Source organism: Rhynchophorus ferrugineus, unplaced genomic scaffold (assembly GCF_030347505.1).
Source record: "Rhynchophorus ferrugineus isolate W39M unplaced genomic scaffold, kcgeb_rfMv2 rfM2, whole genome shotgun sequence".
NCBI classification, from domain to species: Eukaryota; Metazoa; Arthropoda; class Insecta; order Coleoptera; family Curculionidae; genus Rhynchophorus; species Rhynchophorus ferrugineus.
In genome coordinates this window covers 72,187,356-72,207,355 of record NW_027472581.1, presented here as the reverse complement: position 1 = coordinate 72,207,355, position 20,000 = coordinate 72,187,356, and the positions used below count along the sequence as shown (strand labels likewise).

The following is a 20,000-nucleotide window of genomic DNA, read 5'->3' as shown; positions in this document are numbered from 1 at the left end:
ACACAAATAATAATAATGACAGTGAATAAAGAAGTGCATTCAATATATGAAACAATCCCATAGTTTATAAAACTGAATTTTTAATTTAAACATTTTTTATTACTAAATGTAAAAAATGTGTTAATTATTTAAATTTTGTACTAGTAAAACTGTTTTTGAAACCTAATTCATAGAATCAATAAAATGTTTATAATATATGGAAATTTAATTCAAATCTGTTTTATAATTATACTTAGAAAAAAACAACCAAATACATTACAATTTATTGATTTATCATATTTACTTTTTTCTATGATGCCGTTTGAGATTTAAAAATAAGGTTTTTAATCAATGAATAATTTCTATTGAATTTAATTATTCAATAAATCTTACTACACTTGTGCCGGTTTTTTTCTGGAATGGTCGAAATATATGGTGAACCGTTCTTGGCAGTATACTGTATTATATATATACACACAGAAAGTCATGATTTTCAATTATGGAGCTATCGAATTTCCTGGATGGTTATACAATAACATTTTAGCAAACATCCCCACACGCCTCATGTATTTCAATTAGTGATATACTTCTTGAAAATTCTTCTTGATAATGTAATCAACCTAATCTAATTGTTAAATTCGATGGCTTTGACAGTTGGGGACGTGAATTATCAAAATGTAAGACGATATTAAATAGTTACATTTTATATAACGTTTTTGATTAGTTTATTCACATGTACCACATATTATCTGTTAAAGCCTTCGTGACTTTGTATATAGTAACTATGCAAAGAATGCCAACATTAACAAAATGACGTAAGGCTGACGTCCACGAAGTGTTATGAGGTCAAGCGTTAAAATAAAGCTAAAGAAACAAGATGTGTAAAATAAATCTGGTTATTTTTGGTATTTACTAATTATATTGAAAATATAATTAAATTCATAAAAAAATTAATCAGCTGGTTTTTTTCCTATTGGTATTGAAAAATAAATGGTGGCCACGCTGAAATGACTAAAGTTTGAAGTTTGTGATTCCTTAAAACTATAAATTAGTTATAAAATTAATTGCGAAACCTAGGTAATTTTAAAGTATGGAGTGTGCCAAATGCTGAATGATAGAGTATCAATCAAATTACCAGGATATGGTAATGTTCAGAGATGATATAATGGCAGAAGATAATTTGAATAGTTATTGATCAGTGCTTTATAGAGTATGCTAAGCTTGTGTATATCAGTATTTGTCTCATCATCCATAGTGCTGTACATAAAAGAGCATTGTGTCTAAGCATGTATAATATATTTGATAACAATATATAAGAAGTATGGGTACAGACGTTGTTGCAAATTACAAGAGAGATATCAAAGTAACTTCAATAATATACAACTGGATTCGAAGCAGATACTTAGATGATTTTGTCCACCTCAACTTAAAAATTAACATTTAATATTATATTAAATGGTTTAGTGAAGAAAAAACCTAACAGGTCAATTGAAAAATCCCCGGCCTGACACATAAATGGCGCTACTAGAATTAAATCTATATGTTTTTTAGTTAGCCCCAACCCTCAAAAGATGCGTGTATAAATTTGACAGCTGTCGGATCATTAGTTTGTAAATTGTAGCATTTTGAGTGAAGCAACTTTTGTTATTGTGAAAAAAATGGATAAAAAGGAATTCCGCGTGTTGATAAAATATTGCCTTTTAAAGGGACAAGATACAGTTGAAACAAATTTGGCTTGATGCCGGGTTTTCGGACACTGTCCCAGGAAAATCAATCATCAAGGATTGGTATGCTAAGTTTAGACATGGCGAAATGAGCACCGCTGAACACAGTGGACTGCCAACGGACGAAAATATTTAAAAAATCCACAAAATAATTTTGAATGACCTTAAATTGAAATTGAATTAAATAGCAGGCACTCTAAAGATGTCAACTGAAAGTGTACATCATATCATTTACGAATATTTGCGTATGAGAATGCTCTGTGCAAAGTTGGTGCCGCGCGAGCTCGCTTTTGACCAAAAACAACAACGAGTTGATGATTCGGAGCAGTGTTTGAAGATGATCAAGCGTAATAAACCCGAGTTTTTGATGAAACATGGCTCCATCATTTTATTCCGAAGTCCAATCGACAGCTATCCGAGTGGACTGCACACAATGAACCCACTCCAAAGTGTGCGAAAACGCAACAGTCGGCTGACAATTGACTTTTGGCTTTTCATTGACTACCTTACTATTGAAAAGGAAGGACCATCAACAGCGACTATTACATAGTATTATTGGACGGTTTGAAGGACGAAATCGCCGAAAACGGCCGCATTTGAAGAAAATGAAGGTGCTGCTCCATCAAGACAATACACCGTGTCACAAGTCAGTGAAATCGATGGCAAAAATCCATGAATTGGACTTCGAGTTGCTTCTTCAACCACCGTATTCTCCAGATCCAGAACCACCGATCTCCCCAGGAGGGGGCACCAAGCGACTATTTATTGTTCTCAGATCTCACAAGAATGCTAGCTGAGACGAAATGTTGGTCGAATGAAGAGGTGATCACCGAAACTGAGGCCTATTTTGAAGCAAGCGACAAATCGTACTATAAAAATGATATCTAAAAGTTGGAGGGTCGCTATAATCAGTGTATCACACTTGAAGGGAATTATTTTGAACAAAAAAAAACTAATTTTGCCAAAAAATGTGTTTTACTATGGTAGGCCGGGGACTTTTCAACTGACCTGTTATATTAGTACATTTAAAGAACAGTATTACTGTACATTCACACTCATTGACCATGCGCGGATATTTTTCCTATTTCCAGTTTTTTTAACTTGAGGATTCCCATAAAAATATACGTTTCGTCATCTCTTACAATGTTTTTTTGTTGTCGAATTATGAATGAGAGGCACGTGTTCATACGTTGACCTCGGTGGTTTTCAGGTAACACGTGGTTTGTTGTTATGCTCGGTGAAACCTTGTCTCCGTTTGTTTGAAAATAACATAAGATCTGCTAAAATATTTCTACTTTGAATAAAGTTTTTAACTTTAATAAATCCATAAAAGTAAAGATAAGTTTGTATGCCTGACAAAAATGACTAGTATCTTTCAATGAAATATTAACATATTTATGGAAGTATTGTTCTAAAATACTCATAAGAAATAGCAGGTGTAAAATCATCCCCTTGTTCATACAATAACAATGCTCGGACCACATGTTGTAAGACTTATGCAGCATATCCTGTTGAAGCTCGAATGGGAAGTTCTGTCACACCCAACATAGTCAGTGAAGATCAAGACAGCATGGCTTAGCTGGCAGACGCGTTCGAATTTCTGAAGAGGCTCGAAAATGGACCATCGCTCTTCCATCACGATATTGCCATAGTAGAAAGAGGGAATTAATTGTATAAAAATATTTTACTTAATATTATTAAATTACACCAATTTTTCTCAATTTTAAGAAAACTTGTGTATGGAGAAACAAATGAAAATCTTTTAAGTGTTTTGCTATTGCCTCCTTAAATAACTGTAATACCTTTAGCATTGTATTCCAATACTCATCAAAGTATCACTCAAGGGTATTGGATTATGTTTCGTTTAATTTCCGGTTTAGTTCGAATATGAAGGATGTAAAGGCGGTGCAAGGACCTGATTATGGACGTTAGCACTCCTCCATTCAGCAGTGCAACCATGTCTCTAATCTAATTTAATTAGTCGCCACCGGAGCTGCTTGCTACCATACAAAGCATGAGAAGCAATTCCGAGTGGAAACGACCCCGAAATTCCAGTCTACGCTAGAAAACCTAAACGATACACTTATTAAGGCCAGATAAAAGTACATGTTAGTTGAGAAATAATTGTTGAATATTCCAGTAAAGTATGTCCATCAACCCGATATCAATTACAGCCCTGGATATCCGACGAATGTCTACAGTTCATAGAAATCGAAAGTAAAACTAGTTAAACTCCATACATATAGGAGAGCCTACTAGGATGTTGTAACCGCCTATTTCGGAGATGCTGCATCAAAATGTCAATATCGGATGTTGTACCAAACGGTTTGGAGCGGCAAAAGTAAGTCTATCAATGACAACTTTTAAAAAGTATATGGAACTTTCATGATATCAGGATACGTATTTCTAATGTTGGACAGTATTCTTCAGGTAGCTCTGTAATCATGATCCATCACAGGGTTTAACAACTCTGCCAGCAAATGACATTTCAGAAAAGATCAAAACTTTTGGGAAAAGATTGTTTCAACGGCTTCACATGTTGCTCACTCAAATTTAGCGATCACAAAAAGTACCACCATCATAAGAAAGCAATAATTGTTCTTATATCAAAAAAGCAGCTAGTAAATGTTCTAAATGATGATCATACAATTGACAAATGAGTTCACGAAGAGACAAGTCGGGAAGAGTAGCGGGTATTTTGTCCGAATCGCGGAATGTTCAACCACCGGCCCTCGTTTTGGGTAGCTTTGGAAATTGAACACGTTTCCTTAAAAATTTTGAACCTGAATATTTTACATATTACAATGGTTCCATTAGGAGTTCCATTAGCTCGCCAAGGAGATGTCGTCTCTTCTTTGCTTTTCAGCAATGTAGTGGACGAAGTTCGTGGAAAGTATTTTAGAAATAACATGGAGTTCAATATGATAATAAAAACTCCATGACCGATCTGATGTTCGTTAATGATGTATTAGTTGATACAGATACTTCCAGCATTCTTGATTATAGAGTTGGAATTGCAAAGTTATATGGCATTAGAATGAATGAAGAAACCGTCACGGTATTGACAGCTGACGAATCGCTTTATATTGTAAATTTAAACGGGATCCAGTTACAGCAAACGCAGGAATTCAGGCATTTGACATCGGTAATACAGGAGAAGAAAGTCGAATTTACGACTGAAGTAATAAAACGAATCGGTCCAGCTGTACGAGTTTTTCCTTTCGAAGATAGTGCGTGTAGAAGAGAAGATATTTTACAATCAAAGCCAAAAATATGTCCAATAACAAGTCGTTATTTTAAGAGAGGCAATCAGTGTATCAGTTGACGAACAAATAATTACAATGTTTTGCCCATGCCTGTAGAATGAGAGAACGAATTCTTCTCTGGTACAATCGACCTTTTGGGTGGAAGGCACAGCAAATAAGTCCGAAAAAGATATGGATGAAGTTCATCGATCTGGCAAAGAGAAGACCAAAATAGCGAGCTTTAGGGAAGAATATTGGAATTTTTGTGGTACTAACATCAGGGTAGTGTAAGAGATGGGTTAGAATGCATTCTATCACCTAATTGATTTAAACTTTAATAATCTATGAAATTTAAATTAAATGTACAATGAATTAAATGACAGAAATTAAAAAGTATATAGATATTAGATAATAATGTATATCAATTCTAAATAACAGAACAAAATCCAATATTGTTCAAATTTAATAAGACAGCTTAATAACATTGAAAAGAAAAACCAACTAATACATTTTTAGAGTAGTTTATAGATATTTTTATTGAGTTCATATGAACGACCATCTAATCGTTATCGTGATTTAGTTCGATCTTACCTAAACAATGCCTCGTTATTTTTCGAAGTCAATCTATTTCCCCCTTTCCCGTTTTACGCTACATTACCCTCCAATATTCAGACCGCCCCCCAAGAGCCATTCACTTACCGTGAACAGCCAGAGCAGACCAGGCGCTGTCATAAAAGTATCCATTTTCTTCGTCATATCCGCCACTTGACCCTCCCCGTAAATATTCCATCGGAATCTCAGTCGAGCCGTTGTCGGTTTTTCTTTCGGTTTCGTTGACGATGGCCTGACTGGAATGGTGATGGTGATCCAAGTCGACGTCGGAGTCACCTTCGTTACCGAGAATGTCGAAAGTGTCACCGGTGAGATTAAACATCCAGTCCGGCTGGAAAGATGGTGCCGAACGTGGAGATCGTTTTCGTGAATCTGATTTGACGTCACTGAAAATCATAGATCATAGAATCATAGAAAATCATAGACCTAGAAATGTTAAACAAAGATAAAATATTGTAATTAAGTAAAACTAAATTGTGATCGATTATTATTTAGTAAACGCTAAGTTTATTCATATTAATATATGATTATAGCTGGATTTATTTTTGTTTTATAAGAAAAACTTATATAACGAAACATTTTAATTGAAATGTTTTTCATCATTTTCTTTTCATATTCGGTACTTTTTACACCTTTCTGGCATCCGCATACTGTAACCTATGTACTGTAAATATACTGTAATCCTGACTTCCGTGACCTAATGAGGTATTTTAGAAACACTAATAACAGAAAATATATTACTATGCCCATTTTTAAAATTTAAGAATTATTGAATTTAGTTGGAATTTGCAACGAAAAGCTGAATTTAATTATGTGGGGTACTTCCGTTTCCCCGCACCGCTTGCAGTGTATTCATATCCTACGTGCACAATGCATGTCTTATCGAGAGGCATAGAGTTCATGTGTTCGTTCAACTAGAAGATGACCATTTAAGATTTTTATGGAAATTATTGATATGGCTAGACTCAACGCCTATATCATATATACTAATAATTCTCCAATTGGAAATATACTGACTTAAATAGACGACAACATTTTTTTACAAAACTTGGCACATGAACTTGAACTCCCAAATGTTCCAACCGAAAAACAAAATAGCAATAATTTTCATAGAACTGTAACAACTGCAATAGATTTATTTCTTGCAAACAGCAATATCACGATGCAGTACATGTAGAAGCCCATTTGCAATTTCCACCAAGACGAAACTAAAACATGTTTTTATACTGACAAATAATGAAATAATGAAAAATAATGATTTTAGCGCAAATAATTTAATGTCAAAATGAAAATATTTTTTTAACAATAAACAAACTTCAAGTTATTAGAGCTTTATTTTATAAATTTGCAAGAAGTCATGCATAATTTACATAATTTATTGAAGTGTTATAGTGGGGTATCATGGTTACCCTACACGGTATGAAACGTAATTTTTGTAGCACGGTTTCGGAAAGATTAAGCAAGTGGTAATTAGAAGGAGCTATGTCTGGCGAATACTACTAACTGGATTCTCTAACTGTTTTGCTATATAAATTTTTTTCGAGCGTTTTACCTTGGTTTTCGTTTTCGACATCACCAATTTTGAACCGTCGAAACCAAATACGTCAATTGGAATACGATAGAGCAACATAGCCATACTTATCTTAAAGTATGTTATGAGATTCAAATATATAACAAAAGTAATGAATATGGATAAAGCAATTTTAAACATTCCATGAATAGGATCCATATACGCTGAATAATTTTATAATATAAAATGGAAAATAGTTATTTTATATAAAGAAATGTCATAAATTGTGTCAAATGTGACTCTAATATATTGTCTCAGTGAAGAGATGGAATTAACTGACAAAGATTTTCGCGGGGTCACTACTTTCGATCTGAGTTATCAAAAGAGGAGTGCATTAGTCAACTTACTTCGATTTTTGGTGATGAATTATAATTATTGGTCATTGTGAAACGTTAGTTTAACGAATCGTGGTCCATCTTCATCACGGCAATGGAAACTCTTATACACTGTCTGAAACAACTACCTATTTGGCTGGAAAAATGTTTAAATTGACGAATCATCCTCCCTGCAGCCCTGATTTGGCACTAAGTAGCTTTTTTATTATTCGTTTTATATAAAAATTCATTGTTGATATAATATTATATCAAAAGTAAATTGATGCATTCAAAGACCATGTTTTGAACGAACCTCAAACAGAATGAAATAAGAGTTACGAAAATTGGTTATGCGCCTGAACCAATTTACTTCAAATAATAATTAGTAATTTTTGTAGTAAGTACTGTTTTTTCATTATTAGGTTCAAAATATAAATAGCAGCCCTTAGTAAATCGCCGTAAAAAGTCACAACAATGCATGTTAATAAAAAAAAGTTTTTCAAAATCAAAAGTGTTATGATGAGGATCTTTTAAGACCCTTATCCAAAAAAAATAAAATTTTTTATAGCCAGCCAAGGTTCAACACATTATGAAGTATACAAAAATAGTGGTGATGAAGAATATATTCGGATGGGGTAATGTTTGATGAATGTATATGTTGAAATAGGTATTTTTTAGGCGCACCCATGTAGTTTTTCAACTGCTTTTAAATACGTTGGCTCTAAGGTCATCATGCTGCAAACTAATTTTGCCGAGTTTTTTCTTGGGTATGTATCTACCCATGTTACACAAATAGTATTAGTTTACTCCCACAGTTAGTCGATGGATACTCTTCATCATGGACCTTTAAGAATAACCGGTAATTTTTATTAACATTTTTCTTTAAATTAAGCAAAAAAAAACTTTTATTAAATATTATCTAGGTTCATAATTCGAAGTCTTGAAAATTAAGACAATTAGTTTTGAATATATAGTTAGATTCCTCTTAAATTTACTACCGATATACCTAGTTTTCTATTCCAGTTCATAACTTTTATATATTTAATGATACAATCCGGATTCCACATTTTTCATCCAATGGCTCCATTTCATGATAACATAATTTGCTCTTTAAATAATGTATTCTCTTTTCCCTATATATTAATGGCTGTCTGAATTAGGAACAACATCCTTTACTGATATTCTTTTGAAATGACAAATGAACGATTATATGATGAGCAGATTGTATTAATTTCTATATTAAGCTCGCTAATTTGTTGTGAAAATAATTTTTATCTATTCAGGTTTGATTAACGGAATTGCATTAGCCAATGGAGAGTCTTATGTGAAGTGTAGGTTATATAGGTTTATATATATACAGTGTTAAGACATAAAGAATATAGCACTTTGAATAAAATAAAAAGGTTTTTTTTAATTTAACTCTATATTATTATTTTTAAAACGCTCTGCTAATGTTAGAACGCACCCCCTATGTAAAAATTATATTCGATATTTTCCTGAGGCATTACGTTAGCGCCAATAACCACAATAAAAATATATATGCTTTACTGGAGCCAAATAAAAGGGAATAAAGTTGATTTCAACTTACTCATACCCACTAACCTTTTATATAAAACGTGCTTGCCCGTTGCTTCGTCGACCGGTTGGAAAAAGTAGAAATTCTCTTTCGATTGGAAATAACCGGAAAACATGGAGCCGCATATCGAAATGGCAGCTCGTGATGTCACCTCCATGCCGTAGACTACGCCAGTTTTATGGTCGCATTCCACCAGATTTGCTTGAACAGGTGGGATATGGTCATCATGTATCCACTCAGCTTTGAGATTAGAATGAAGCTGTAAATTACCTTAAAAGCAATTTGAATAATAAAATTAGTTTCACTTAATATAATATGCATATAAAATAAAATTAAATGCATTATTATACAACATTTTACTTGTTGTCATTTTACTTGAAGTCTAGATCTTGAATTTGGTTTTTATTGCTAATAAAAAATTTAATTTATATGTAATGTTGTAATCTGTACGAGCCGAAAGAAATGGGTTTAAAAGAAGTTTGGAAGGCCCTGTGGAAAAAACCTGAAAAATATCTTGAAAGTGCTGTTTTTGAGAAAATGGGAAGAAAACCAGTTTTTGGTAATTAGAAGAGCAACTGGTAAACTACTAAACAGTAAACTAACGAATGGATAAAAGTTACTACTGCCTCACAGTTTATGACTTTTTTTGATATATTAAAACCTAAATTGCAAAAGATTAACTTCTACCCTAATAAAATATTTAATGTTAATGGAATAGGATCAGTAGTAATAGGAATTTAGCAGTAAATCAGAAAAATCCTAGCTGTGACAGGCAGAATAGAAGTTCACATTAGTAAATATTGTTACATGTATGTTAGCTAATGATCTGTCTCGAATGAACTATTCGATTGGTCGTTATTATTCAACTGGCTGGATTAAGATGATTCACTCAGATCAGTCAGGTATTTCAAGACCTCTATTAAAAATTAAAATTTAAGAATAATAATCTTCATAACACCTTTCACTTGTTTAGTAGTTACCAATGGTATGGGAATATTTGATTTGTTGCATTTTCCATTTTTCAAATCCATTTTTCATTTAGACTACTTTTCTTCGTTCAAAAATCATTAAGAGAACAGGTTTATTTTGATAACGTTTTACATGCATCAGTTGTTGATAGTAAAATATGTATGCTGTATGTAGATTTTGTTCAGTTAATAAACCTAGTTATACTAATTTCGTAAAATGTCGAATAAAATAATACAAATTACAATAATTAACATTACCTGGTCTAATGTCTACTACTATGTAAGATTAACATGATACATGTATAAACAAAATTAAGCCCCTTTTTCAATATTAAACAATATATTCCCATTTTAGATCAGAACTATCAACTGAAATTGACTATCGACTATTTAGTAATTGACTACTTTTTACTATCGACTGTTTCAGTAGATATTTTTGGTTCGACTTTGTTCCGGTCGCTATTTTCGTGAACTTTTAGTTACTATTTTTGGTTCTACTAGCTTCATTCGACTGAGCTTCAATATTCTGGCTCTGTCGTCCTAGCTGTCTTGAGTTCTAGCGACCTTGACAAAAATGTACCAAATTTATACTTACATAGATTTATATGTAATATATATATATAGTTTTATGATTTTTTTGGTAGTTTTCTTGTAAATAACAATATATTCTATATTAATATACTTAGCTTATATTGAGTTAACTTCAACCTTAATTAGACGGGGCAGTCATGTTAGTCATGGCCTTACTGCATAAACCAGCAATTATGAATGCAGAAAAGAAGCGAAATGAGATTTGTGAAAGGGTAGTAAGAAAATATAGGAACAGAATTGCAAAGAAAAAATAAAACAGCAGGAAACAACAAAAATAAAGGAAAGCAAAAAAAGAAACTGTCTTGTGATAAACAAACATCTGATGATGACCAATTTTTGGTTTCTGCTGTCGAAGAACAAAGTGAGAAAAATATATAATATGCATCAAATGTTTCCAATGGATGCATAATAAACATTGCGTAGAAAATGTATATTTATTTTAATCCATACTAGTGATAAACAAAGGTCTAATTAGATTATTATAATATGATTATTACTTACTAATTTTATATAATTATTATAAATACGATTTAAGTTCACGTACTGAATGTTGTATTATCAATATTATTTCTGGAGTGGAATTAGCTGACCAAAAAGAATTTTTAGATTGTTATTTAATGTTAAAACTGTCTTTAGATAATGTGTAACGGAGTTAAGAAATTGTTAATTATTTTTTAGAATAAAGAAGTAATATAATGTTTAAAATTTTATTTATTATTTTACCTGTTAAATTATTACTTTTCTACAATTATTTACAATTAAATCGAAAAAAAAACACCAATATTTAATGACTCTACCTTATTCTTTATAAAATCTCGTCATGTCTATTTTTAAGCCACTCGTTGAGTCCAAAAGGTTAGTTGAGCTATGAAGGTATGTGATAAATTCGTTATAATGTTCAAAGATGTCACATTTTAAAATACATATTCAAACCATTGCATATGTCTTTGGATCTATTCCTCAACAGGTCATTTACCGGTGCTTTGGCATATTCGTTAAAACTGATCGAAGTCCGAAGTACATCGAAGTATAGTTTACAAAACTGAACGGCTTTATATTTAACATAAATCTAATTCTATAAACAGGCTAACTGTGAAAATATTATTTACCTAAACAATATTCGTTCTAAATCGTGATTATTCTTATATGTCATTTTGGCTCTGATAATTCGAACATATTTTGGCACTTACCATCATTATAAAATATCAATATCCATTTGCCCAGCAGCACCAGAGTGACCTCTTCCCCAGATAGCATATTGGAGGATACCGTGGGGTATACAATTTCAGCATTTTCGACGTCATTATCCAGCAGCGGTAAATCTGTGAATATATATTTGTTAAAAAACTACATGTAACAATGTAATGTGTAATGAGAAAAAAAAAGAGTTTATATACAAAAAATATTTTTTTTAATAATTTTAAATATATTTTAAGGCCTGTTAAATTAAGAAGTTGTGTGAGAATATCTGATTTATTAAATTTTCGATTTTTCAATATCAAACAACCATATTGATACCTATGATACTTTTCTTCATTTGCAAATCATTAAGAGAACAGGCTTATTTTGATAGTATTTTACATGCATCAGTTGTTGATAGTAAAATATGTCTGTATGTTTTGTTCAGTTAATAGACCTAGTATAGTTACATAATTTCGTAGAAGAGTCGAAAAAATTAATACCAAAATAAACACAATTATCAACTCTAACATAATACATGTGTAAACAAAATTAAGTTTATTTTTCATTCTTAAACAATATATTCCCATTATAGATCTGAAAGTTAATATTCATTTTGAAATATGTACATTCTAATCTAAAAATCGTGTGCGAGTTTAATTAAATCGTTTTATTTTACAGTTAATTGCATTATGTTTTCTCTGTAGGTTGGTATACTAAAGGTTTTTATTCTCCTTTGACGAGCATAGGCCTGATATAACGATCATACAGCATTTTTTTGCATTATTTGACCCTAAAATTGGCCATCCTAAGACTTGTTGAGCTCTTCTGTTTTGCCGTTCTGACTTAAACTTCATAATTTTCACTTGGAAAATATATTAATATGGAATGAACGACGAAATATATTAGTATTGACCTTTTTATATTTGGTTCATTGGCATGTAATATTTTATGTTTTATTGTTTATCCATAAATATTTGACATTATCGACATCTAAGATGACATAGATAAAAGCTCAATGGTTATTTTCATTATGACTTTTGTCACCAACAGATACATACGTTACATCATGACACTGTTAACAGGTCTGTTTACGAAAACTTTGTATTCGAAGAGTAGGCGGGGTGCTCATGTGACTGAATGATGGTAAAGAGTAAGACATCTAAACATAGGCAGTCTGGTATAATTCGACAGATTATGTAAATAGATTTAAATCGTTATTGTCGTTTTTATCACCATTCAACAAGTGGCCCCTTCTTTTCTTAAATAAAATAGTTTTAAAGCAAATTAAACGTTTTATTGTTCTAAACCACTTCATACTTTATAGCTGGTGCTAATGGATTTCAGGAAGATCATAAGATTGTTTTCTTTTGATTTCATTCATTTAACCAGAATTAAATAAATTACCAAGAAGCGAAGACAGGTTGATGTGGTATTGGCAATCGTTTCATAGTAACTCGACGCATTCCTTGGTGTAGTTAAGTGAAGCTGTATCGCAGCTGAAGCTGTAAAGTCACAAAAGGTCGATTAAAGGTGCTCAAAAGCCCTAATCATAAACTGTTCTAATTAGGAAACATTCAAGCTTTCAAAAGCACCAATAGTCGATTCATGCACAAGCATCATAGTTCCGAATGATATGATGTACACGTTCAGTTGATATCTTTAGAATGTCTGCTATTTCATTCAATTTCAATTTACGACCATTCAAAATCATTTTGTGAATTTTTTAATATTTTCGTCGGTAACAACCTCTTTTGGGTGTCCATTGCGTTCACCGTCTTCGATGCTCATTTCACGACTTCTAAACTTAGCATACCAATCCTTGATGGTTGATTTTCCTGGGGTAATATCCGGAAACTCGGCATCAAGCCACATTTTTGCTTCAACTGTATTTTTTCCCTTCGAACATCAATATTTTGTCAACACGTGAAATTCCTTTTGATTCAATTTTTTCACAATAACCAAAGTTGCTTCACTCAAAATGCTATAATTCACAACCTAATGATCCGACAGCTGTCAAATTTATACACGCATCTTTTGAGGGTTAGGTCTAACTAAAAAATATATGGATTTTATTCTAGTAGCGCCATCTATGTGTCAAGCTGAGGACTTTTCAATTGACCTATTAAATCCGGTTACATTTTATTGATGTACTGGTTTATGTTTACTTCAATAACATCCAATTCTATTTTTATAACATCTTCATTAGATACGCTTAGTACAATCTTAATTTACAATTGATTTATTACTACTTTTCCTATGTATTTGGATTAATTAACAAGCAAGACGAGTGCAAGAAAATACATCAGTATGTATTCCTCTATTATAAAATTATAATTATTAACTTATAGCTATAGTTTACACTAAATGTATATACTTTATATAAGTTCGTATGGTTTTGTTCGCTTCAATCTCCTGACATCCTGCGCGCTGTCTAGCAGTTGTATTGCCTCCACGTTAGTATGATTTAGTAATCCCTTTTCGTGTTTCAATGCGAAATATTGGATAACTTCGCAAATCCATTTGATATCCAGGTCATCGTGCAGTTCTTCATTGGTTGCATAGCGATAAGCATTGGTAATCAATCGAAGAACCTTGTTTTGACAGCGTTATATGACTAGTTGATTTGAATTTTTAGTGCAACCCCATATTTGCACCCCATAAATCCAAATTGGCTTTATAATTGTATTATAGATCAACCTCTTTGATTTTAGATCAAGTTGAGAGTATCTTCCGACTAACCAGTAGAGTTGTTTTATTGTGGTTATAATGTGTTTTGCTTTTTGTCTAACATGATGCTAATAGCATCAAATCACGCGAACTTGCCAATTCACAATGTTTCTGCGAGAGATATTTTCAAACTAAGCCCAAGCAGTGTCAAGAATCCATGGTATTAGGTATATGACTCGTAGTGCCATTTCGCTAAAATCTCGTTATTCACATTTATATCGTCCAATTGCGAAAAGAAGCTATTTGACTGTTTGACAGGTGGAACCTTTATAGGCGGACATAGTTAGGCCTTATACAGAAAGCACTATTTAATTATGTAACTTGCTGAAACAGCAAGCTAATAAGCTGCGAATATAATATGACCGTCACACACTCTCAACATCGAACCCACTTATATTGAAAAGTTCTTATAATTTGAACATTCTACCGCCAAATGTCAGAACCCTAACTAGTTTGGGAACGCTTTAAATAGCATTCAAATCTTATTTGTGATTTAATTAAATTAGTGCACATTTTTCTGAAGCTCAAAACCTAGCATTGCTTAATGGGCTTCCAATAGTCAATTGATATATATACGACCTTATAGCACCATTTCTTATAGGTCACAAAACTTATACAATAACCAATTACTTAACATTATAAAACACTTAACAACCTTAGGTAAAAAAGGAGGCCTAAAATATTTCGGCAATTTATTTGAATGGTCTTCATCAAACGTATCCCCAAATTTCCAGAAACAGCAGGCTCTCCAGTCGAAATTAACGAGCTAAAAATAGGTTTTCCGCAATTATTTCGAAACAGCTCCTCCATCAGAGGGTTGCTATTAGGATCTTTTTACTTTTTTATTTCGTTTCTTTATTCGGCTTCTTACCGATATAATTAGGTGGAAACATAAAGAATGGACCCAATTTTTTGATTCTTCGCCTAATAAATTATTAAATTGCATAAAGATAGAGAAACATTTTTTAACTCTTACTGACATTAGAGCGTTATAATTTAAGAAGACCTTGGAGGTTAAATTATAAACAGTTTGTATCATTTATCTGTAGGTAAAGTGATTATTTTTATGTGTTGATATAATCAGTTCAGTGTTGCACAGCATAGCAAGATAGTACTGTACCCAGTCTGTTTACATTAACTCAAATGAAATAGTCCGCTTTAACCTCTTTAATATATTTGTCGTTTAGGTAGCTTGATTTAGTTAACCCTCGTAATTATGTAGAAAAACGATCAAAACGCTTGTCCCTCCGCCATAAAAGTTATAGGTTTAAATCCCACATTTGGCATGGTTATTTGTAACTGTTTAGGCAAGAAAGTAAAAACAGGTACATAATTTATCGCTTAGTTTTATAAACTGTCAATGATTGTTTCCTGAAGTGAATTTTTTGGCCATAATTACATTTTGTTGGCGACTAAAAATCTAATAGGTTAACCCAACTAAAAATTACGCCACTGTTTATTCTACAAATCTTTGCTTAGTTTTTATAAATTAATATTTAATATTTTTTTTATAATTTTATAATTTTTTTAGTATTTAAATATTTCAATTTCAATTAATTTTTTTCTGAGTAAAATGATCACGAAATTAGAATAATACAGTTTGCCAGTCTTGAAATAAATTATTTCAGTAAGGTAAATTGGTAGTTTTCCTTCCCTCGATCTATATAAGAATAAAAAGGCATTGAGTTGCTAATGTAGGCTAATAAGGGGGGTTTGAAGATGAAGAACACCTACCCATATATATTTATGTGGAAACGTTGTGGTTTAGTAGTTCATCAAAGGTTAATTAGTGGACAAAGGTACAGTAATTAACAAGAAATGTTATGAGGTATGGCAACGGGATACCTTTATCGTTTTTTTCGAGATGGAGGTCTTATTATCGGTACGGCACTGGTAATTCGATCACACATATATGATATATACACTATATTTATTTATTGATGTTGATCCACCATTTCCTTTTAAAAAATCTGTAATTTTCCGCGGTATATATTCGGAGACTATCTCTATAATTGTTAACGATATGTTGTATTATTATTATTATATCAGAATATCGCTCAATTAATTCAGTTATATTTTAGATAGAAATCTACTTCTCATTGCCTGCACTAAAGCCTGCTATGGTGGACCTAACAAGTTTCGCAAAGGAAGAATATGTACATAGACAACCTCAGGACGACATTGAGGAGTGAAATTTATATTAGTATAAACATACAATGGACAAGGGTCCTGTTTACACCAGATATGATTAGGGTAAATTGATTGGCGAAGGAGGCAACAAGAAAGGAAGATCGGTAATTAAGGGACAGATCAAATGCGAGAAAAGAAAGCGAAACAATCGACAGATGGCAGCTGGCAAGGAACAACTTAAGCGATAGCAGAACTCTCCATGACTTCTGCGAGAGAGTGGGATGCGAGAGATTGAGCTTAAGTAGAAAGCTGGTACAACTAACAACAGGACACGGACATATGGCTGCATACATCAGGTGATTTAGATTACGGGAGAGTGAAGGTCTGTGCGAATGTGGTAATGATGTGGAGGACACCAAGCACATAATGGTCGAATGCACCCTGGACGAAAGAACAAGGGCCAGAAACCTGTACGGGAGGGCGGTGGGGTCTTACCAATTTAAAGATCCACAAGGGAACAATAGCAGTTCAGATATAAACCTGATCAATAACTGGGCGGAGACAGTAATTAGGAACGTCGGCACTGAGGCAGATAGAGTAGACAAGGGAAGTGTTGGTAAATGACATAAACAATGAACGCGGTCCCGTAGAGTTTGGGTATCTAGACCTTACTTGATAATTAATGATGACATATATATACACAGACAAATTCTAATAACCAATTGTCAATGGCCATTATTCGGTAATTAAGTAGTTTAAAAAGAAATAGGCAGATTCATGGGCACTAAGGGATTGAACAATGACAGTATCCCGACAGAATTTAGATAGCGGGTCCAAAGCATGAAATCGCGGTAGGGCCTCTGGAAAAATGGCCCAAAAAAAGTAGGTTCCTTTTGCGGTTCTCCATACATACACTCGGCGATTTGTAGCAAACAACGTAAATTATGATTCATTAGACTATACCACATTCTTTCAATCATCCTATGTTTAGGTTATATTATCTTTGTATCGTTTCTTTCCCAGCTTCTTTTAACGTTAGCTTTCGTTATAAAGGCTTTCGCAGCCCTTCAATGAATGTTAGATTTTAGAGCTCTCGTCGTACTGTTTTTGCTGAAACAGTATTATTCAATGCACTGTTGAATTCTGCTGTCACTATTGCCGCGATTGTTTTATGTTGTCTGGCCCCAACACTTTTTCTGCCACAATTCCTTTTCGCCGATTATGTCTTGTGTATGCTATCATTACGTTGTATACGGTCGCTTATTAGTGTTAAAGAATATCTGAGAGATACATCACATATTTCACCGATCGCTTGTTTTAACAGTTGCAGGACAAAGCGTATAACGTACTGAAATATAATCTACTTGGCATGTAAACTGAGGGATACATACGCGTCGCATTATTTACACGGAAGCAATGTTGCCGACATTGAACAAAATGTACTATATTTTATATATTATATATTATTTTGTCTATCCACTGTGCTTCAAAACTTAAATACTTGCAATCAACTCAAATATTATACTGAATAAGTATCATACTGTATTAACAAATACAATTAAGTGAAAATCATTGATATTTAAATAAAAGTTTAGGTTTTGTTTGGACAAATAAGTAAAGAAATATGTTTCGGTATACTGTCCTTACGCATTTATACTGATTTCAATGCTTGTACACTATTGCATCTCGAATTTAAAAGTCATCAGCCAATTTTCCAGTTTTAGGCTAATTATTTTACAATTACTATAGGCTTATAATTTTATTAAATGTCATATATTTTTAATAAAAATAAATGTTCTGTCTACTCAATTATGTAATCTAAGAAGGTTAATTAAGTATACTGTCCAATTGGGTTAATTGCTATCATTACTCAAGTAATTATCTGTGTCCGATTTTACACTTCAATTTATTACGAAAACAAAAATCGTTATTACACAATAACCCAGATTAAATACTAAATTTTAGTCATATTAAAAATAAATAACAATTGAAACATTTTAAAATAGCATGTACAATATAATGATAAAACTGAAATTCTGGGAATATATATGATAAAACTAAGTAATCATGGTGTATTAAATATACAATAACTATATAGTGTTAGACGACCAAAAATAAATAATTCAGTCTACGATGTATATAGTGAAGTATAATGGGGTAGTTAGTCATGCACGCCAATTTATGCTCTTAATTTACTAGAGAGAGTTTGTTAAGGTATTTAAATAAAATATAGAGTCTAATAACACTTTCACGTACTTATTTTTCCAATGTTCTGCTCTCCTACTCTGATAAAACACTGTTATCTGAACAAATATTTTAGAATAGTTCATAGTGCGAATTGGACAATTTCACTTGTTTACATAACTTTAGATAAACCCTTGTCAAAAGAAATATTGACACTCAATTTGGGGTATACATTTTAACGATTTGTTATTATTATTGAAGCGTAAACATTCCCACGATAATTCTGCCTGTATTTCTGTATTTTTTACAGACTGACATTTGTTGTTAATTAAATTGGAATAATACGTTTTTAACACAAAAAAATCTGATGAAAACAAGAAATATGATGGCCTAACAAAAAAAAATAAATAAATCTAAAGAAGAATGAATAACGGGAAATACTACGAAAAACCTTCTATAAAGAAACCCTTAGATAAGTGGAAGAATGTAAGAACTGGAAGAAATAAATATCTAAATTAAAAAGGTAAAAGCAGATCAGGTACAACTACTTTAATGTAATAATATAAGTTGAAATTAATGGAACACAAGAAGAGGAAATTGATGACAAAATTTAAAAAACTAGAAATGTATACTTAACAGCCATGCTATTCACAGTAAGTGTGACAAAATAGAAATATCGAACAAAACGAAAATGGAAGTATACTACACGATATATAGATCATATATATTCTAGCTATCAAGAAAATATATTAAGAGAATCCAAGTAGTGGATATAAAATATCAGTGAATGAAAAGTGAGAAGAAAAGAAAGAGTTGTAACGAAAGTGGACAGGATGTAAAGTGCAGAAATAACAAAAAACCTGAAAGATATATAGAAAGAGATACTAATAGTGTGTGGAAGAATAAAGACAGGTCAGCAAAGATCTGAAAGAATTAGGGAAGAAAATTTGGAAAGTATATTACAATTAAATATATCATATTACATCATAATTCCATTCCTTTTTCAACACTGCTCTTTGCCAGTTTAAAATCATTTAAAATGAACTGATTTGTACAGCACAGATAATCAAACAATTATCTCTTTCCTTTCTGTCTCAAAATCAGTACGGGAAAGAATTCGTATATCTTCGTTTGTACTGTACGAATAGAAAAACAGTCGAAACCTGCATTTAACTTAAATAGTAATTATTATTTTCAA

General features: G+C 32.1%; 1 protein-coding gene across 1 annotated transcript in view; it reads right to left on the bottom strand.

The window, feature by feature from the left end:
- The window catches only part of LOC143190360 (A disintegrin and metalloproteinase with thrombospondin motifs 1), a 56,688-nt gene that overhangs the window by 33,269 nt on the left and 3,419 nt on the right, over nucleotides 1-20,000 (bottom strand). Inside the window, exons 2-4 of the mRNA XM_076394599.1 lie at nucleotides 11,770-11,901; nucleotides 9,047-9,290; nucleotides 5,648-5,946 (exon numbers count right to left, since the gene is read on the bottom strand). Of these exons, the coding sequence (XP_076250714.1) occupies nucleotides 5,648-5,946; nucleotides 9,047-9,290; nucleotides 11,770-11,901 (675 nt within the window). The remainder of the gene's footprint in view (nucleotides 1-5,647; nucleotides 5,947-9,046; nucleotides 9,291-11,769; nucleotides 11,902-20,000) is intronic.